General features: G+C 34.7%; 2 protein-coding genes across 2 annotated transcripts in view; one reads left to right on the top strand and one right to left on the bottom strand.

Moving 5' to 3' along the window:
* kcnh8 (potassium voltage-gated channel, subfamily H (eag-related), member 8) overlaps positions 1-4495 on the bottom strand; it is a gene marked incomplete at its 3' end in the record, with an annotated part of 119382 nt that extends 114887 nt beyond the window's left edge. Inside the window, exon 1 of the mRNA XM_084424257.1 lies at positions 4405-4495. Coding sequence (XP_084280383.1) covers positions 4405-4480 — 76 coding nt within the window. The 5' untranslated portion in view covers positions 4481-4495. The remainder of the gene's footprint in view (positions 1-4404) is intronic.
* Positions 4496-9773: 5278 nt separating this feature from the next.
* satb1a (SATB homeobox 1a) lies at positions 9774-20163 on the top strand. Its single transcript, XM_084423652.1, has 11 exons — positions 9774-10065; positions 10665-10857; positions 10948-11124; positions 13522-13648; positions 14000-14123; positions 14529-14640; positions 15463-15839; positions 17451-17639; positions 17787-17942; positions 19096-19293; positions 19467-20163. The coding sequence occupies exons 2-11, from the start codon at positions 10689-10691 to the stop codon at positions 20028-20030; spliced, it is 2193 nt and encodes a 730-aa protein (XP_084279778.1). The 5' UTR covers positions 9774-10065; positions 10665-10688; the 3' UTR covers positions 20031-20163.
* Positions 20164-22171: the final 2008 nt, after the last annotated feature.

Genomic DNA, 22171 nt, shown 5'->3' with positions numbered 1-22171 from the left:
AGCCAGGGTTACCCTCATACGCTGTCCATGGTGCTGAGTGAGCAGATGCTCAGTTTGAGAGCAGTACTGTGCTTTCAATGCAAAAACTTTCAACAAAACACACTTGTGGATGGAGCACAGACAAAGGTTAACAGGAAAAAAAATAGATGCTGCATTAATTGCATTAAAGGTACAATATGTCATATTTTTGTAATAGAGATGCACCGATTGACCGGCGAATGGCCGGTCAGCCTGACATATGCCGATTTTATGCTGGTCAAATGCACTCGGAAGCCGCATGATTAACATCGCGCAACATCAGCATCACACGTGCACACGGAACGCACATGTAGGGAAACCTTGTGAATTACGGCCGTTTCACACCCCACACGTGAGCAGAGCGTATTTTTTCCGGCGTGCATGTTAATCAATGAGTGCATTCATACCAGGAGCAGGAGCAGCGCATGAGCATCAAGCAGGAGCGTAGCGCTACGTGAGCAGCAGTGAAGCGCGGGTTTCGGCGCAGAGTCTATTTTTGCGGCATTGCTCACGATCAATTGCAAAAGTTTCAAGTGAAAGCACTCTTTTGATGGACAAAATAAATATGATTTCACACAAAAAGTGCCCAAAATGCACAGAATTTGCATGTCTAGTGTGTTTTAACAAGAACTGGAGTAGGCTATGTCAGAAAAGAAAATGAAGACTCAAAAATATTTAGACATTTTTCCCATTTAAACTTATTCAGTTTCCCAATCGTTTCCCTGCACTTGCTCCACTTGCCCGAGCTTACCTCTCTGCGCCATGTTCAAGCGTTGACAATGAGCGCTTGTTTAGCCTGGCTGGACATCTAGCAAATGAGAGAAGTAACAGACTATGGTGACAAAGCAGAAATGCTTCTGATTGTGAAGAAAAACTTGTCATTGATGTACAAGTGATTGCAATAGGCCTGTGTGTGTGTTTTGAGAAATATCTTTATACTGCAAGGCTATATATATATATATATCTTTTTTTTTCTTATTTATATATTATTTTATTACCATTACCTGTTTTCCCTGTTTTCATACAGAAGTTTAGTTTGCTAAATATATCACTTTTTTTTGTTGGATATTGGATGTGAAAAGAAGGAAATGGTTCTTCCATAACACTGCACTTTAGATGTGTGTGAATTTCACACACCAGGAGTAATTTATATAGTTCTATTTTATAGCGATTATCTGTTCAAAATTTTTTCTATGTTCTATACAAAATGTAAAATGTTCTATTAAAGAAAAGATAGAAAATAAATATTTGTGTCTGCTGTAAAGTGGTTAGAAAATATGAAATAGGAATCGGCTAAAATCGGTATCGGCAGATCAAACTCAATGAAAAATCGGAAATCGGAATCGGCCGAGAAAATTGTAATCGGTGCATCTCTATTTTGTAACAAAATATCCAAAAATCACTTGCACAGTGTGATATATGTCCTGCAGTTGTGCACTTACAATATCCCAAAATTCCCAAAGATTTTTAATTTCAGAGAAATTCCAATTTGAAATAATGGCTCGTCCCTGGTCATTGTCGCCTGTCAATGACGTAATATCCGCTTGTACTGCCATAGTAACCATGGCGACAGACATGGACAACTGCGTTACGTCTAGCACACGCTGTTGTTGTTTCGTTCAAACATTATGGACCATGGCAAGCAGACTTTGGGACAAAGGGAGAAATAAAACGAGGATCAATATCGGCGTGGCATTTTCGAAATGCAGAAAGCTCCACGTCCGCGACTAACTTCGACTTGACAGAGACGCCGCTCTTGCATGTACTTTATTAGACAGGTGAGCAAATTTACATAAAACAAATCAATGTTATATAGCTCAACAACATGATGAAATGTTAGAATATGATCAGTGTGTTATTCTAATGTTGATCTAGCTTACTGCTAGTCTCATACAGCCAACAAACTAACACACAGAATAACATTATAACTTTCAACACACTCAAATGCAGTTTAGTGATAGTGTAACGTTAGACCAAGTGAAACAGCGCTGCGTTACCTCACAAGTTTAATTCGTCAAATAAACTGAACTGTGTGAGTAGTAATTCAGCACTTGCGTTCGGTAGAATGAAATGTCCATATTTCTTTATATCCGCGGGACTCGCGTGTGGCACTAGTATCTGTCTCTCATTAGAAATCGTGCCCTGCTTTATACCACAGTTGATTACCACATGAATGTTTTCACTCATCCATAAACATTATTAGATCCATCAGCATGACGACAAGTGCCATAATTCCGCTTATGCGTCATCAACCTACGCCTTTGTTATTGTAAGAGGTTAGCGACCCCTAGCGGCGAAAAAAATTACATATTGCAAATACTTTAAATAAATACGTTCATTTTGACATTTAAGGGCTGTCAAAATGAACGTGTTAATTTTGCAATTACATTTTTTCAGCTTAACGAGTTAAAATGTCAAAATGAACGTATTTATTTAGTTAAAGTATTTAACGCAATTAATGCAGCATCTGGTTTTTTTTTTTCTGTCAACCTTTGGCTGCTCTAGAGTATATGATCATACTATCATTCATTCAAGTGCTATTCAACTATTTAAGGGTGATACGACGCAAAAACAGAACTCAAGTCTTTACTGGCACGCTGTCTGTGAAGCTGCTCTCTGTGAAGTGAACAAACACCCGAAATGCACTTACATAATGCCGCTTCAGACAAAGCCACATTTGCGCTTGAACAGATAAAAACACACAAAATTATTTCAAAATTCCTGTTTTGTCGAGTATCCCCGTGAGCACACTCTTAAATTAGTTAAAAAGTGTTAAATGAACAAAGCGTTGTGAAAAAATATCAGTCAGATCCGAGTTATGTGCGTCAGTGACAGCAGCCTAATAAACCTGCTGCTGTCTGTCATTAATGTTAATCAAAGAACAAAAGACAAAGAGAAAATCATTCACTGCTCTTGACTGAATAACTTTTGTAGCTTTAATAAGGATTAATCTATATTCGATTAATTGATGCAGTGAAGGATTATTCAATTTCTGTATTATATAGCCTACCTGTTAGACCTTAAAGCACTGTATACAAGGTTACATGGGTCAAAAACAACCGAAACAATAACTTTTTTGTTCATTTTAGCAGAGCAGGTAAAAATCTGAATCAACCCGACTGGGCCAGTAGAAAAAGAAATCTCAGCGTTGAGCCCTGATATATTAAAGGCACAGTTAAATGTGGCATTTATTACAATCGGTTTATGTTCACTTAAGTTAAACAATTTACATTTTATAAAGCCTATTACATGTTTAAAAATGTATAGCTTTTTAATTATATTGTAATGTTGAATGACTATAATTAATGGATAAAATTGAGAAATAAATAGGCCTAAATAAAATAGAGACATCAGTATCAGTGATACTGGCCTTCATTCATAGTGCTTAAGAAAAAGATGCCATTAAAAAAACATTTAAAATATACAGTCTTTATGTTGTTTCTACATTATTTTGGAGATTCAATTTGAAAATATCACAATATAAAAATATATTAAAAACTTTAATGTTAGGTTCGATTAATAGTGATTAATTACAGAAAAATGTGTGAATAATTGGTTAATATTTTCAATACTGACAGCACAATATATATATATATATATATATATATATATATTAGTGCTGTCAGTTCAATTAATGATTGAACTCATCTCGACATCATATTTTATATATGTATATATATATATATATATATATATATATATATATATATAAAATATGATGTCGAGATGAGTTCAATCATCCTCTACTTTGAGTGTTTCTTTAGTATTCATGTGATGTTGACAGTAGTACAAGTACCTTTCCCATAGCATACGAAATTTAGTACATTAAAAATACATTTAAAACCATGTAAACAGAAAGAACAAACAAACATAGCTTTTAAAGTTGAGTTACAAATCAAAAGTTGTTATTTAGTACTAGTATAAGCACTGTTTTTTTATTCCAAAAGAGTTATGCTTGATTTTTCCATATTATCTATTTACATACTCATTTTGTTTGATTCGACTTAAAGAAGCTAATCCTACATGCTCATTTCATTTTTTTTTTTTTTTTTTGTGATCAAATGTTTATTGAAGGTAAAGGAATAACAAAATATTGAGCATTTCAAAATCACAACAAGCAGTCAAAAGAAAATATTTATATATTCTACATGCTCATTTCTAAACCTATTTGTATAATTAATCATACTGCTTTTAATATGTATATTTAATTTAAAAGTAAATGCTGTAGCCTACCTTTCCAGTGTACTTGTTCTGACAAACATTTGTCTACTTTAACAATCAAACAAAATACTTTATGTCCTGCTCAAGAAAAAAAAAATCGTTTCATTAGAACCCCAAAATAGTTTTTGACCACAAACAAGGTAAAATGCCATCGCAATAACTCACGTGTGCCGTCAAAACGCGTCGCTATAGTATCCAAAAATGTGTTCTGCGGCGCGAGCAATCCCTTCATAACAGGCATTTTCCCGCCCTGATATCGAATTCCCCATCAAACTGACGCGGCGTTGTCAGAGACAAAGGTAGACACAGTTTGAAGCACACCGGTGAAACTGAGCTTTCAGCAAGAAGGATCCCGCTCCCTGACGAGCGCGCGAGCAGGACGGAGGATGCGCGCGCCCGTGTCACTGGGAGTGACGCCCGCAGGTGCGATTCAGGTAAATGGCACGCGATCAGTCTATACAAATGGCGCGTGGGATTGGAGATTGAAGCCGTTGTGGGTCGCGAATCAGGGTCGTATGCAGGATTTTATAATCACCTCAGTCCCAAATGTGAGCTAGTTAGAGGGGTAACTTGGGAGCAGCTCCCCCGAGATCTACATGTGCATTTTAACTAAAGTTAAGACATTTGAAGGACAAAAAAAAAGGGATAATAATAGCCTAGCTTTAAACCCATGTCAGTTGGCTTGGCACTGGCAGTATATTATTTGTCAATACCTCTTTCCTCATCTCCATCAGTCTCCTTATCTCGTGCTGTCTCTTCCCCTCATAAAGCTGACTGATAGTCTTTTCAATTCCGTCTGTCTGTGAAGAAAGTGAACATAGGGTCAACTGATATTTATGTTTTACCAATCATTTTCCTAGACAAGTTAATTTACTGAAGACCAGGAAAGCGAGGTAGCCTAAAGTTTATTACATTCATTCGCAATACTGCACATTCGTTATCTTAAGGCTAACGGCTTCGTTAATGTTTCTTCCCTCACATTAGTTAGCCTAGGCTACTAATTATTACATTAGGCTGAAGCACGTAAATTATATAGGCCTATTTTCAATTCAAAATGGCGAAATTAGACAAAACTTTGTACTCCTGATCATTTTTGTTCGGTCTTTTAACATTTCTATCCTAAAACGGTTGTAAAATATGTAACGTTTTAGTTTAGCTACTTACATATTATCTCACACTTATGCCCATTAACTGAAGAGTCCCGCTGGAATTCGCGCTCATGTTCGCGCTCAGCAGCTTCTGTCAATAAAGCCCACCTACTTTGATTTGATTGGTCATCTCAAATATTTTGAGATTGACGATCGGTGTCAGACCGCTGAGACAGCTCAGATGAGAAGATCGAATATTTTTTTGAAAGGCCATCCATAACAGTAAAAAAAAAAAAAAGTTCAATATTCAGAAAAAAATATTAAATGTTAGTAACCTACATACCCATACCCACATTTGTGCATTGTTAACATAAAGGTAATTAATCATTCTCACATTATGGCCTAGTTCAGTCAGAGTTGAGCACGGTTTATTTCACATCACGTTAATACAGTAACACAGCTGGTCTCAGTGGGCTGCATACAGCATTTACAGTTTAACCAAGTCCTGGAACCCCACAAAAGTTGGATATCTGCACCAACATCCGAATATACAATATATTAAGCAAAGGACTACATAGTTGGCCTATGTTGTTGTTAATAAGTCATGCTGTAGTCATGCTGATGTAGTAGCCTACGAGAATGATATAGCCTTTAGGAACTTGTTTGAGAGATAGGGTAAAATGGGGTAAGATGACATCCCAAAATATGTAAATATTGATGCCTGTAGTAGGTCATAGAATAATTTTACCTTTCAGATAAATCTCTTTTACTGGGATTCTGCTCTGACTAAATTGTCAAAATAAAAAATTGAAAAAGAATAGTTGATTTAGTATTTTACATTAATGACACATAAATATTAATAAGAATTATCTTATTAATCATCTTACCCCTCTTTTAATATTTTACATTTTGTCCTATAACAAATAATTAGAAAATGTTTCTATTTATTTCCTAACACATCATCATCCTGCACATGCTAAGCTTATATCTAAATATGTTACAGTTTAAAAGTAAATCCACATTGGGGGGCATCTTGCATGTTATCCTGTATTATTGTATTTTGTGTACAACATGATTAGTCTATTCAAAGGAGAAAAAAAAAAACTGTCAATGCAGGCACCAGTTTGAACCAAAGAGTGGGAAATTCGTAATTCAAATTTATTTCAATTGGCAATTTCCATTTAAGGCGAGACACAGGCAAAAACAATGTTTTTTTCATGCATCTGTCAATTTTGAGATTTTGGGCTTTTTAGCTTTTCATAAAGGGTTTTTTTCAGACTAGTGGAAAGAAAACATCCAAAACACACTTTTAAGTATCTTTTATACCACTTTATATATTTGCATCTGTAGATTTCAATTACACTGTATATCTTTAAAGGCCTTTTTCTCAAAATGAGTTTTTTCTCTTGCTCAGAGTCAGAAATCTCCACTTTAGCAACACACCAAACTTTAAAGTTTTATTCCTACCTGAAGGTTTTTACAGAGGGGGTTTGTTCATATTATAATTGGCCTGATTTTATACAACATTTTATTCCCCCCAAAAATTGTGAAAATGTTATTTTTTTCTCTCTTTTTTTCTGGCTGTTGACAGTATTTTCTGATTTATGGAGTGATAAAAAGAGAGAGATTTGACTCTACTATGTCCAGAAAAAAAAGAATAATTAAACAATTTTTAACCTAGCTTTATCCAATGTTCAGATTTCTGTTCTAGAAATGCATGCATTTGTGATGTATAAATGTGTAAATAATGCCTCATTTGCATATTTAAATATAACATTTCAGAAAACTTGCCATTCTTAATGTAATCAATCAACTGGTTAAGTATGGTGATATCTTTTAGTTATTTTTTTTTTACCTTATTCATCCAGGGTGTCTTGTCATAATACACTTGGATATTAGGCCTATTGTATTAAACAGTGGGTTACTGTAAATATAATAGTACTCAAAACAGCTGAACGAAAAGCTGACCAAAAAGAAATGAGAGGTTATCATTTTCTTTGCATGGGTCAAAAGGACTGAATATGATGATTCTTGGTTAAAGTAGCCTATTACACACAGCAGGCTATACCGCCCTCTACAGTTCATACGGTCACAATACCGCATTTGTGCCTTTTACAATTGCTACAAGTGAAGAGGCAGTGCTGGAAACAAAAACCCATTCAAATAAATAGCAATTTACAATAAAATTACGAATTAAGAATTTTCTTATATCATTGTGGTAATATTATCATCATTACTGCTGTGGTGTAATCTTTGATATACGATTAGCCACTGGAGCTGATGCATGCTTAACACAGTTGTGGAAAAAGTCCTTGTAAATCATGCTTTTATATGAAAATAAAGTGTTTATTGTGATATAATCATATGTATTGAATGTATTTCATGGTTGTATGCAGGCTCATGCAAATAAAGACACAAATTAGGCTCTGTTCATTATGATTAAGCTTGTGGAAAAGAATGATTGCCACATACAGTGACTGTCATGTGTACAGGTGCAAACAAGCATTAATCACAGAGATCACTTGATGAGGCTGATTAACATCTTTTTGTCAACTGAAACAATCATTGTATTGCCTCTCACTCATTACTCACAGCTTTTATACATATTACTATTTTTATATAGTAATAATATATCATAGTGAAACTGTAAGGGGTGGTTTCCCAAACAGAGATTAATATATATATATATATATATATATATATATATATATATATATATATATACATACATACATACATACATAAAGCTGGTGTGTGCAGTTTATTTAGCTTGCTTAAAAAACAATTTGCTCTTGTTTAGTACTTTTTCTGATTCCATTGTTTTCCTTGGATTTGCTTCTCAGTTCCATGCAGTTTTAAGCTTTTCTTGGTTCATTCCATGTTTTATAGGCAACCTCTATCATGCTAATTCAGATTAGCACAGTTGGTTTTAAATTAATCTGGTTTATTTTAGTTCAGGACTCCATAGTCCAGGTGTAACTAATCCGTACTTAATCTGTGTTACAGAAAGCCATTTTTTTAAGACACGATTAACTATTCTAGATTAAGGCCTACTCCTGTCTTAATTTAGTGTACTTCTCTCAAAATATTAGGATTAGTCAGATACTAGATTGGCACGTAAAGAATGTTAATAGATATGTATACTACAATTCAAAAGTTTGGGGTCAGTGAGATTTTTTTCTCTTTTTTCTCATCTCTTATGCTCACCAAGGCTGCATTTATTTGATAAAAAAACAGTAATTATTCTATTATTATTAAATATTATTACAACTGTTGAATTTTTAGCATCATTACTCCAGTCTTCAGTGTCACATGATGCGTCATAAATCATTCTAACTTGCTGATTTGGTGTTTAAGAAACATTTCTTATTATTATCAATGTTGAAAACAATTTTTATGGAAACCGTGATACATTTTTTCAGTATTCTTTGCTAAAAGTTCAAAAGAACTTCATTTTTTAATATATTTTAATAATATATAATAGCTAATACAATATAATAATATATGAATACGTTTTATTATTTTTAATATCTAAAATCTTTTAAAATATATTTGATATCTTTTTAACATTATACATGTCTTTAAGGTCACTTTTGATCAATTTAAAGCATTCTTGCAGGCACCACAGATGCAAATGAGCTTTTAGACCTAAAGGGGATTAATTTTATTCAAAAAAATCAGTAACATTTTATATTTATTTTACACGTTACATGTAAAAAACAGTACAAAAAAAAAGATGTATGGTTTCATGCAATTTTTGCACCAGACCCTAACCTTATAGGTTTACACTTTATTTTAAGGTGTCTTTGTTACAGTGTAAATATATATTTAAGTACTGAGTAATATTAAGCAACTACGTGTACTTACTATAGGGTTAGGGTAGGATTAGGATTTGGTTGAGGGTTATTTGCATGTAATTATGCATAATTTACTGTTAATACTATGGTAAGTACATTTGTAACAAGGACACTGCAAAATAAAGTGTTACTAAATAAAGAATAACATTTTTATAGACCCCAAACTCTTTATTGGTAGTGTAATGCAACATAATTGAACAAATAACTATTGGAATCTAAAGTTAAAACATAAATTAAATCCCCAATTCTTATATAAAAGTTACATACATCTTTAAGCCATAAAAACGCATAATTCCCAGCTCCGGATAGAACGTCACGTGTTGTCATCTGCATTTTTGACAGCACTCTTCTTTCTGATGTAAGCCAACGGAAATGTATTACATTTGTAGATCAGATATCTGAAAATAAGAGTTTTGATCAGTCAAAACTATATAAATAACAAAGCTTAGGACATAAAATATTAAATGTTAAAATGGCCATACTTTAATAGACATACTTTAAAAGTCATGTATTCTGTGAGAAGGCACTTCCGCTAGAAGCTGATTGGTCCGTACTTGGTGACATCATATTGGTAATGCTTTGTGGGGCCGCCTAGAGATTTAATTACGGATCTGTGTTTGCACATTATATTATACGAGCAGTTTTTCCTCGTTGTAACCCTCATTTTATTGATTTCAATGTGTCTGATTTTCCCGTTTACTAAGAACAAAAACCTTTCTTAATGAAATAAACCCGCTCTCGAGTCTCTTGTCCCCGGACCAGCGCGTTGATTCTGGAGCCAGTGTTTTTGTTAGTGAGCGATCCTGGGACGCGCGCTCGATCTGTCGGCATGTTCGGATACCGGACTGGAGGATTGTAAACCACAGGAAAACAGTACTGCAGTAAGTAAAATAAGTGACTTAAATAATATGGCAGAGGAAGAAAAAAAAAGACGAGACCATTGTGTCACAGGTTGGGCAATGTATGCAGCACCTGTAGCAGCGCTTCACGGCTAAACAAAAACATCTATAACCAGCCTGAGATGGTTTACTGGTCGTAGTTGGTTTAATATGGTCGACCGGCTCGGCCAAGCTGGTTTAGCTGGGAGCTTGACCAGCCAAAAAAGTACCCAACCCTTGTCTAGAAGAACCAGTCAACAGACCACCCTGTCCGAGGGTCTCCGAGTCTGGTCAGGGTGGTTTAATAGGCACTTATCCTTGCTTAAAATGGTTTTTGTTCCGCAGTGTATGTATATATATATGTGTGTGTGTGTATGTGTATATATATATATATATATATATATATATATATATATATATATATATATATACACACACACATACACACACACAACACACAACACTAATGAATAATTTAAGCTCAGTGCAAGTTGAATATGTAAGCCTGAATGACGGGGATAGAGTGGACTGGGATATAAATGTATGCTTAAAGATACAGTAGCTCCAAAGCATCTCTCTTTCCTCACTATTGTTTTCTATAGTTGTGAGAGCTGAGTTTAAAAAAAATGACGGACCATTTGGCTACAACTAGTAGCACCCAGGGGCCGGTCCTGTGTGAACCCTCTTATCCTCCCTGTAAAATGTCCCGTATGGAGAATCCAAGAGATCTACCTGTACCAGGAGTCACACCTGTGAGCCTGGCCTCCAAACAAACAACATCATCTCACAGGAAAGGTATCCATTTACAGACATACACACAGATACAGGGCCATGTCTGCTTATAAGTTATCTGAGTGATCATATTATTCCTTTCCGTCCACACAGGCAGTCTGCTTCCTGTGTTCTGTATGGTGGAGCAGAGTGATGTCCCACCCTCAGAGAGGAAGAGGACGGAGCATGCAGAATTTGTTCTGTTGAAGAGAGACCTGCTGTTCAGCCAGATTACAGAAGCTGCACTGCAAGAGCTGGGATACACACACACCGCAGCGGCTCTGGCTACAGGTACACACACACTAATGAATAATTTACGCTCAATTCAAGTTGAATATGTAAGCCTGAAGGAAAGGGATGGAGTGGAGTGGGACTAAAAAAAACTACCTGCATCATATGATATTCCATTATGTGCATTACACATAATTTAATTTACACCGTTCAAAAATTCAATGATTTTTTAAATGTTTTGGAAAGAAGTCTCTTATGCTCACCAAGGCACATTGAATTCAAAACACATTAAAAACAGTAATATTGTGAATTATTTTTACTAACTTAATAATATATATATTAATATATTTAAAAATATAATTTACCCCTGTGATGGCAAAGCTGAATTTTAATATGCTGATTTTGTGCTCAAAAACATTTCTTAATATTATCAATGTTGAAAACAGTTGTGCTGTTATTTTTGTGGAAACCGTGGTACATTTTCCCAGGATTCTGCGATGAATAGAAAGTTCAAAAGAACAGCCTTTTGTAATAAAAAAAACACAAAAAAAATCCAAAAAATGTTTTACCTAAAGCCAAGGGATGGTTCGGAGTAATTTCAACCTAGGGTCCTTTGCACCATGACCTCGAGCCAAAAACCCCCCCCAGAAGCCTTTTTTCCCTTGGTCGAACATTATTAAAGTTAGAGCTTATTCAGAGACATCAGCCAAATGGCTTAGTGTAGGCACTAATGGATCCAAGGTTGTATCTTGTAAATTACCCTACTAATAATGCCCAGAATGGTACTAAACTTCTACAGTAGAACAAATAGGTTCTGTCTCATAAAACGAGGCATTGGAAAGTTTGCAAGTACATCAGGAGTTTATTTAAATAACACTTGCCTGACGGCTCATGCTACCGCTAACCCGGACGTCGAGGTCACTTCCGTGATTTGGGAAAAGCGTGTAAAATTCCTTTGCAAAACTCACAAATGTAAGGGAAAAGCTAGTGAATTTAACACTCCATAGAAATTTATTTTTTCCAAAGGGTTGACAACTTAATAATTAATAATTGTTGCAAACTGGTACTACCAACAAAATATTAGTGCATTCCTGGAACTGGGCATCATTACACTACATCCTTATGCATCGCTTTCTGCCAGGACTTTTACGGGCTTTTCCCAAATCACGGAAGTGACCTCGACGTCTTGGTTAGCGGTAGCATAAGCCGTCAGGCAAGTGTTATTTAAATAAACTCCTGATGTACTTACAATCTTTCCAATGCCTCGTTTTATGAGTACAGAACCTATTTGTACTACTGTATAATTTTGGTACCATTCCTGGCATTATTAGTGGGGTAATTTACGAGATACAACCTTGGATCTATTAGCGCCTGCACTAAGCCATTCGGCTGATATCTCTAAACAAGCTCTAACTTTAATAATGTTCGACCAAGGGGGAAAAAAGCTTCTGGGGGGGGTGTTTGGCTCGAGGTCATGGTGCAAAGGACCCTAGGTTGAAATTACTCCGAACCATCCCTTTAAACTTATTTAAGATTATAAGTCTTAACTATCACTTTTCATCAATTTAATGCATCTTTGCTGGTAAAAAATGTTTATAAAAAAAATAATATTAATAATAATTATATATATATATCTTACTGCCCCCGAAACCTCTGAACAGCAGCTTACTTGTAATACAATTTAGACATTAAAAACGCTGCACAATTAAATTACACAATAAATAAAAACGCATTAACATTGCAAAAATATTTAGGTGGTGAAATCTCACACAACTTAAGTTAACCTGTACTGAATGCTTTTTTTAAAGTCCAACTGAAATCAAAATGGACCCTATTTACTTTGTTAGCGCATATTACTAGTCTTGTGGTGAACAATTAATCCATGCAAGTTAAAACACAGAAAAAAAATTTTTGGCTTCGTAATCTTTAATCAAAATCTGAAAATGCCCCTCCCCTCTGCATTGGAGGACCTTCCCTGATGACGTAGGTTTGACGGCTTGGTTTGGGAAACGCTTAACCACTCCCCTCAAATCGTTAGTCTGTAATGAGCGAGAGATGGAGAGGAGGAGCGCTAGAGTAAAACCCTGCCCTCTGTTCAATATTCCTTTTCACTGGGAAATACGTCACAGCACTGGAGAAAAGTCGTCTGCAACTTCCGGTTCACGCGGACTTTAACATAACGTATTTGGCTTATGTGGAAAAACTTATTCTTAAAATACAAATAATTTATTTTAATTCTTATGCTTATAAATATGATATATCATTTGCTTATTTGATACAACAAATAAGTAATGAAAAGCTGATGGTAAATGAGAGAACTTGGTCAAGATCAAAAAGCTCAACAACAACAACAACAACTCCAGAATCCAGATAAAGAAAAGGAACTAGGGGGTCAGGAACTATATTAGGATCACATATAGTAGTCATATATTGTAATAACATGAATGTCTGCTTTAGGTCAGGTTCAAGTTGGCCATTGGAACCCTGTGGCTCTGTCCACTGTGACAGACACCTCTGACGCAACAGTAGGAGACATGCTACAAGACCTTTACCATGTAATCACCTTAAGAATAAAACTACACAGGTACAACGTTCACACACACTTACTCTGAATGTCACGTTTCTCTCTGGGCTTTAGCAAACAGGCCTATCAGAATGATGAACTACTTTAGCGAATTAAAGCTGTTCTGATTTATGATGATTCATTTTTCACAGGTAATTTAGTATTAAAACTAATTTCAAAATGATTAAAAGTTATTATAGTTATTAAAGTTTTGAGGATAAACAGATGATAATATAGCTATTTGTGAAATAATAATTATTTGTGATTAATGTCCCACAGTGTAATTAATTATTGAAGTACACTGTTTTTTTCTCACTGACTCATGTACGTTCTCTCTCTCTCTCTCTCTCTCTCTCTCTCTCTCTCTCTCAGTGTTTCTAAATTAGAGGACTTACCTGCTGAGCAGTGGACTCATTCTACTGTCAGAAATGCACTAAAGGAGCTGCTGAAAGAGATGAATCAGAGCACACTGGCTAAAGAGTGTCCATTATCTCAGGTAAACATTCACAACAAAAGTGGTGCGCAACTGTAAATATTTAGCTGTACACCATCCATATAACATGCATGCTAACTTGAACACAGTTAATTGCATGTAGCTATAGAATAAAACAGGGTTAATTGCTTCATATCTCATGGTTAAAGAGCAGAACTATGATCAAAGAAGTGCATTGAAGAATACACCCTACCATTAAGATCCATCCCTAGTTTGAGAACCAGCTATTAAATCTATTTAGCAAGGAGAAAAAAAACCTTTAGCACATCCTTTCTGGACACATTTAGTCAGTTCCAAAGCACACTTCAAGGCCTAATTCAGTATATCCAATTACTAAATTTCTGTGACTGTCATTTTTTTTCATGCACATGAACAGATATTGACTTGTCTTGTATTTTTGTTTGAAAGAGCATGATTTCATCAGTGGTAAACGGCACTTACTACGCCAGTATCTCTGCTGCGAGATGTCAGGAGTTCGGCCAGTGGTACAAACACTACAAAAGGGCAAAATCTATGATGGGTGAGTAAAAACTTTCTGTATGTTTTTAAACATAGCTCATTAATTCACATACTAACAGCTCTCCGTTCTTGAAGTAGTCGTTTTGTTTTGTTTTTGTATTTTGGTAAGAATTTATAGTAAGGTTTAATTCGTTAACATTAGCTTTTGCAGTAGGTATTACAAAGGTGTTACAAATTGTTATTCGTAAACTCACAACCGTCCAAAAGTTTGGGGTCAGTGTTATTATTATTTGAAAGAAGTCTCTGTTTTTATCACCGATGCTGCATTTATCTGATTAAAAAGAGTAATTTTGTGAATTATATATTAATTATATATATTATTACAATTTAAAAGAACTGTTTTCTATGTTAATGAATATTATGCAATTTACACCCGCGATGGCAAAGCAGCCATTACTCCAGTCGTCAGTGTCACATGATCCTTCAGAAATCATTCTAAAATGATGATTTTGTGCTCAAAAAACATTTCCTATTATCACAGTTCATATTTCTTATGTTTGTGGAAACTGCTAATTTTTCTAATAGGATTCTTTAATGAGCTTAAAAACAGCATTTATTTGAAATAGAAATTTCGTAACAATGTAAATGTCTTTACTGTCACTTTTGATCGATTTAATGCGTTCTTGCTGAATAAAAGTATTCATTTCTTTCACAAAAAAATCTTACTGATCCCAAACTTTTCAACAGTAGTTCAGTAAATTAAAATACCTGCAAATATGATTTGGCAGACGGCATCTAAACTTGATTTCGGCTGTGAATTTTAAATAAGCCCCAGTGATTTAAAATGAATATTGAGTCACTAAAGATTTTTACTTCTACCCAGGTGACGTGAACAGGCACTGCAACCAACCCTCATCTTCCAGCCAGCCCACCATGTACCAGCAACCAATGGAAGGCAGTGGGGCGGAGTCACGTGGTGTTGTCCAGATGCAGGCTGGGATGCCTGGTCTGGTGATGGCTCAGCTCCTCTCGCAGCAGCATGCCATGTCTCAATTTCTCACACACCCTCACACACACGGGCCTCATCCTGCGCCACTTCGGACTCCTCCAAAATGCAATGTGTCCCCACCTACAGTAACTCAATGTCCCTCACCTGTCACCGACGTGTCACCTGAAATTTACCATTGGGTGCGTGAGGAGTTGAAGAGGGCGGGGGTTTCCCAAGCGGTGTTTGCACGAGTGGCCATTAACAGGACTCAGGTAAAATAATCGAATTTCATATGCATTCAAGTTATATACATTTATATTAGTCCTTACATTCCCTGAATTCTTATAAATATGTATTGCATTTAAATATGTATGAAATGTACATGCCATACACCATACCATGAATGCAATGTAAGTTGCTTTGGATAAAAAAAGTGTCTGTCAAATGCGTAAATGTGCTGTCTTGTAAGGTTGTAAAGTTTCATTTACACCAAGAACGATGACTACAAAGATAACTATGACAATAACTATATTAGCGTCCACACCAATGCACAATATCGTTCTGTTTATTATAAGCATGCGCTCAGTGATTGACAGTAACTCAATTTTTTTTGTTACTTTGTTACTGTACTCATATATATATATATATATATATATATATATATATATATATATGTATATGTGTGTGTATTTCTACTGCACTACATTCTAAAGCATAATATTGTTCTTTTTACATTTCATAAAAACATATCGTTCCTCATTATTTCGAGCTGAAGAAATCGTCACCCCTAAGATGCAAGAACGGTGTCCGATTTGTGAACGAGCTTATTGTTTTCAAATAACCTGTTGAATTGGTTGACAAATCACACTGAACGATTCATTCCCGAATAGCTGTTCTTGAATCAACAACTGACTGATTCAATGATCCAGTCAAAACGAGCCAAGAACCAGGATATTGCCAGCATGATGGTGCAGAAAGTAGGTTACTGACGCTGAATTTTAGTACTGAATACTGATTATTGTAAATGAAATTAAATAAATTATTTGTGAAGTAAATCTGCTGTAAAAGGGCCAGCTAACTGATATCTTTGATTGTGGGCATTTGTGTGGCGTCTGTACGGGGTAGGCGTTGTTTTCCCTAAAATCGCCAATTAATTCATGCATCTTCCCAGCTGTTGAAGCAGTTACAAATGATATAAAACTAGTATGTTTGTATGTCACATTTACACACTTTGTTTTTCCTTATTTTTAAAATACTATTATTTTACCTGTTTGCACACTTCAATTTTCAGTAAGTTAAATTTATATTTTAGTATATTGAAGTTTAATGTTTTTATAGTGTTGGTAATAAAATAAAAAGTTAGCTTATTTGCAGATCAATATTATATACCATATTATACAGTCTGCACTAATCTTTCTTATTAGTGTTGACAAATGAGTCTGACTAGTGCCGGCTAGATAATAAACATGGTTTAGCGATCAGTACTTTTTACTTTTAAAGTACATTAAAAAAATCAAGTACTTTTGTGGTTTTACTCAAGTAAAATTAAAAAGGAGCACTTATAGTTATCGTCCTTGGTGTAAATGGGCCTTAACTCTTCCCCCCCCCCTTTTTATTAGAGGTCTAATATATATAATTTTTTTATCATATAATTTTTAGTTGTGTGTGTACATACCTCTTAAATGTTATATAACTGTGCACTTTAATAAAGTGTATGTCCCTGTAAAAAAATTAAATAAAAAAAAACTTGCTACGTGTACTGTGTTAGACTAACTGGGACTTGTCACAGCACTTGAATATTGTTGCTCTATTATTGGTTTGATTGCTTTTGTTGGATAAAAGCATCTGCTAAATAATTAAATGTAAATTGTATTTTGCAACAGGGCCTGCTGTCGGAGATTTTGCGCAAGGAAGAAGACCCACGGTGCGCGTCTCAGTCTCTTTTAGTTAACCTTAGAGCCATGCAGGCCTTCCTGCAACTGCCACAGAGCCAGAGGGACTCCATCTATCTGGAGGAAAGAGAGCGTAACCTCAACACCACCTACAACACCAGCTCACCTCTGCCCATTCAGGTTCACTGTCATTTAAATTGAATTATGGACCAGAGATGTAAATTAGCATGTGCTATTATCGCAATAGACAGTGCAGATAAATTAATAATAATAATAATAATAATAAGAGCCATTTGTTAATGTCTATAAAAAAATCTCTCACTACAGGCAAAACTTTCACCTGTTTCCAAGGAGATTGTAGTGAAAGTGGAATGCGATGATTCTGGAATCAACTTCGGCATCTATGATGAAATACAGCAGGAAATGAGACGAGCCAAAGTGTCACAGGCATTGTTCGCAAAAGTCTCTGCAGCCAAGAGTCAGGTACATGTGTGTTCATGTGTACTAAAGGAATCTAATATACGAATAAACAGGAGGGAAAAAAACACCTTACAAGATAGTACATTTATACATTTGGCAGATGCTTTTATCCAAAGCGACTTGCACTGCATTCAAGGTATATACGTTTGAAACGTATTTAAATGCATAATAAATATTTATATGAATGCAAGGACTAATATACATACAGTAGTGGCCAAAAGTGATGTCCGGACTGGATTTGTTTTTATTGACCCTACAAGTTTGATTAAACCATCAAAATATGAGGAAAATATTTTCGATTTTTTTAAATATTTTACATATAAGGGAAGAACAAAACACTTGGGCAGGGTATTTATGTGACAAAATTATTTGGCGAAAAAGGCAAAGCTACAGGTTTTATTTTCCTTTGCAAAAAATGCATAGCAAAACAAAAAGCTCAAAGGAAAAAGCATAAATTGACAACAACAGAAGTTATTAATAATTAATTGCTTCTCTCTTGTGTTTGCAGGTGTTCATAATTTCTTTGTATGACAGCCTTCATCATTGCTTTATCACACACACACAAAAACAATTGACTCCAAGCACAACTATACAATATGCTTACAAAATCTTTAATACATTATTTATAATATTTGAATAAAGGGTGAATATGTAAATTTTCCTAGGCCAGACATCACTTTTGGCCACTATTGTATATATACCTTGAATGTAATAAAAATAATTAGTATCCCTCCCAAGTTTATGAGAAAATATGTACAGTCGGGTCTAAAAGACTTGTGAAAATGCTTTTCTTTAGCATTTTCTCCCCATTACAAATTAAATGATCAGCATAAGAATTTGTGAGATCATTTGAAAATCTTAGGTTTTGAACAAAGGCATTCATATGGTTAACGTCACAAATTGGCTTATTTGTCCACTGACCTAGAAATACTGCAGAACTTTAAATATTTCTTGAAAATTAAATATTTATCTCCTACATATAAATATTTATTATATATTTAAATATTTATGCCACAGAAAGCAAAATATTTTCTCATTTTAAATCGTTAAAAATCCTAAAACATTACATTAATCACCAGGATTAAATTAGACTTTGAATCAGATTTTCAACATTGTCTGAGATGTTTGAACCCCACTGTTTTTGTTTCTGTGTTAGGGTTGGCTGTGTGAGCTCCTGCGCTGGAAGGAGGAGCCTTCTCCTCAGAATCGTACACTGTGGGAAAATCTGTCTTTGATACGCCAGTTTCTAAATCTCAACCAATCAGAGCGAGATGTTATATATGACCAAGAGAGCAATACTGGGCAGACATTCTACTCAGAAAAACACACAAGACCACTGACTGAACAACTGCAAGTGAGAGCTCACACACAAACAATTATAGTACATTATGAATATCCAACTGCTGACTGTACATGTATAGTTTCATTTCATCTATATAAGCCATAATATATCAAATTAGCCACTTTTTGTGAAAAATTGTGTTCACTCTCATAATTATTTACCTCATCTATATTTATTTTATAAAGGTGATACCACAGCATGTGGTGACTCTAAAGCAGCACCAACAACTACATACAATTCCACCTCAGCACCATCAACCCTTCCTCCAGCACCATCTTATCACTGGAGGTCCTAGAGACTCTCACATGGGCCCAAATCTTGGCGGCAGGTCTTTACCACCAGAAGCCCATGCAATCTTGCAGAGTTTCATTCAGGAAGTGGGACTACATCCAGATCAAGAGGCCATTCATACACTATCTGCTCAACTGGGTGTAGCCAAAGAGGCTGTTCTCAGCTTTTTCAATGGTCACAACTGGCTGAGACAGGAAGAACAGGACAACAGCAGAGAAAGAGTGATTGGGGAAAGTGAAGATGATTACATGGAGGCCGAGGATGAATGCAGGGAAGTCATGGAAAAAGATGAGAAGACAATGGCAAACATGATGACAGGGAAACAAGACATTGATGTGGTGGAACAGAATGCATCTACACAAACTCGTTTTATCATTACTATTAAAGAAGAGGAGGAGCTTCCATGTAAGGAGGAGCGTGATGATAGTCCCGCCTACTGCCAATTCATAAACTCCTAAAAATACATACTCTACAGTTCAAAAGTTTGGGGTCATTTTGTTTGAATAAAATTAATACTTTTATTCAGCAAGGACACATTAAATAGCTCAAAAGTGACACTAAAGAAATGTATAATGTGACAAAATGTTTCCATATGAAGAAAAAAAACCCTACTCTTTTGAACTCACAACTGTTTTCAGCATTGATAATAAGACAAATTTTCTTGAGCACCAAATGAGCATGTTATAATGATTTCTGAAGGATCATGTGGCACTGAAAACTGGAGTAATGATGCCGAAAATTCAGCTTTGCCATTGAAGGAATAAATTACATTTTAAAATATATTTAAATTAAATAAATTTAAAATAAATGTTTTAAAAGTACATTAAAACACTTATTTTAAATTGTAATAATATTTCACAAAAGACCTAACTGACCTCAAACCTTTGAACTGTGGTGTATTAAATCCCATTTAAACAAATAAACAGCAATGAATACCGGGTAATATAAAAAATTAAATGTAGCCTATTTACGGTTGTGCCTTTATGCACAAGGTGTTTTGCTAAAACCAACTATAGAGTTGGAATTTTAAGGATTTCACAATGGACGTGCCAAGGACAGAATAAATTAAATATCACTGTTCTTATTTCTAAATAAATGTTCTATTAATATTAGGGGTGTAAAAACGCTGACGTGATGCTGAGTGATAATAATATTCAAACCAAATTGAGACACCATTTTCATAAAGTATCACTTAATTAAGGAAAGAATTGCAATTGAATTGTTGTTAGCAAAATATTTACACCCCTAAATGAATAAGATTTGCAATTTTATAGTAGCATTATTTATTGGCTGTCTCGTTTTCTGCTCAAATCCTCAACTGTATTTTTGCAGGCAGGCAACATCAATCAGTGTTAATGGTGGCATATTTAACCAGGCAGTGTTGTCTTTTAAAAGATTGTTGCCCTGAAACCATGATGTATTATATGTTTAGAAGCAAACAGCACATTACTGTATTATTGTCAATAGAACAAAACACGATAGAAACAGCACTTTGAATTACAGTGAATAATTCTCTCTCTAATGAATTACAATAAATCTGTAGTGTTATTGTTCATTATGTTTAAAGCCATTTTTTATTCAAGAACCAGAATGAAAATGGGCTTTATATGGATGTTTACTGTGATGGTATTCTCGATTATAACTTATTTTTTTATACTAATTAGCATCAGAACTGACAATGCTGTTGCCTTCAGCATTTTCTTACCATCTTAAATTGAGTTTTTCTTTTTAATTAATCAGACACTTTCACCACCTGCTGCTTCCATTTTCTCACATTCCTCACATATATCACTCTATATGGGTCAACACTATCTGCTACAAAAGAAATGTGTCAAATAATATACAAATCTAGCATTCACCAGAAATGAATTGAGAATACAGGATATACTGAATTTAAACTCCATCTATTGAACTGTCACCACAATAAAAAAAATATTGCAGTATTGACAAAACAACCTTTTTTTTATTTTTCATTTCACACTTGTATTAAATGCAAGAGACACTTTCTTTTGCTAGATACTAACATGATTCACTTAAAATAAAGGAAAATATCGAAAAATTCCCACTAACTTTGATTTTGTCCAATTTCATAAATGGTTTGTTATAAATATCTGACAGTGTTGACAAAGAGTAGAGTGAAACCTAGGAATATTCTAAAAATAATTTAAAAAAAAGTCTTCCTTCTGCCAGTACATAGGAGTAACATGTGAGAATATACATGATCTTTTTTTTTTTTTTTTTTTTTTTAAGTTTAAGTTATATTAAGAATTGAGTTATGGTCTGACGAGTGAGGAGGACAGGTGCGTTTAGGGGTGAAAATCAAATGAGATGGTTCATTTGTGTTACGCAATTTTTTAGCAATCATCTATGATTAAGTGCAAAGATTAATCAAATTAATTTCAAAAACTAATGGCAGGTAAAATGGGACGTGCTAAATACCCACGTGTTTATATATGGTATACCGTATATGGTGGCTTTTTGGTGATACAACGAAAAATCTCTCCATAATGCAGCTAAAGCTCTTGTATTAGACGAGTTATTTCTGACTTTCCATTAAAAAAAAAAACACCGATAAAATACCGCGCACATTTCTAACCTG

The sequence above is a fragment of the Rutilus rutilus genome, assembly GCF_951802725.1.
Source record: "Rutilus rutilus genome assembly, chromosome: 11".
Taxonomy (NCBI): Eukaryota; Metazoa; Chordata; class Actinopteri; order Cypriniformes; family Leuciscidae; genus Rutilus; species Rutilus rutilus.
Note: the sequence above shows the minus strand (reverse complement) of the source record. Positions and strands in the feature narration are given on the sequence as shown.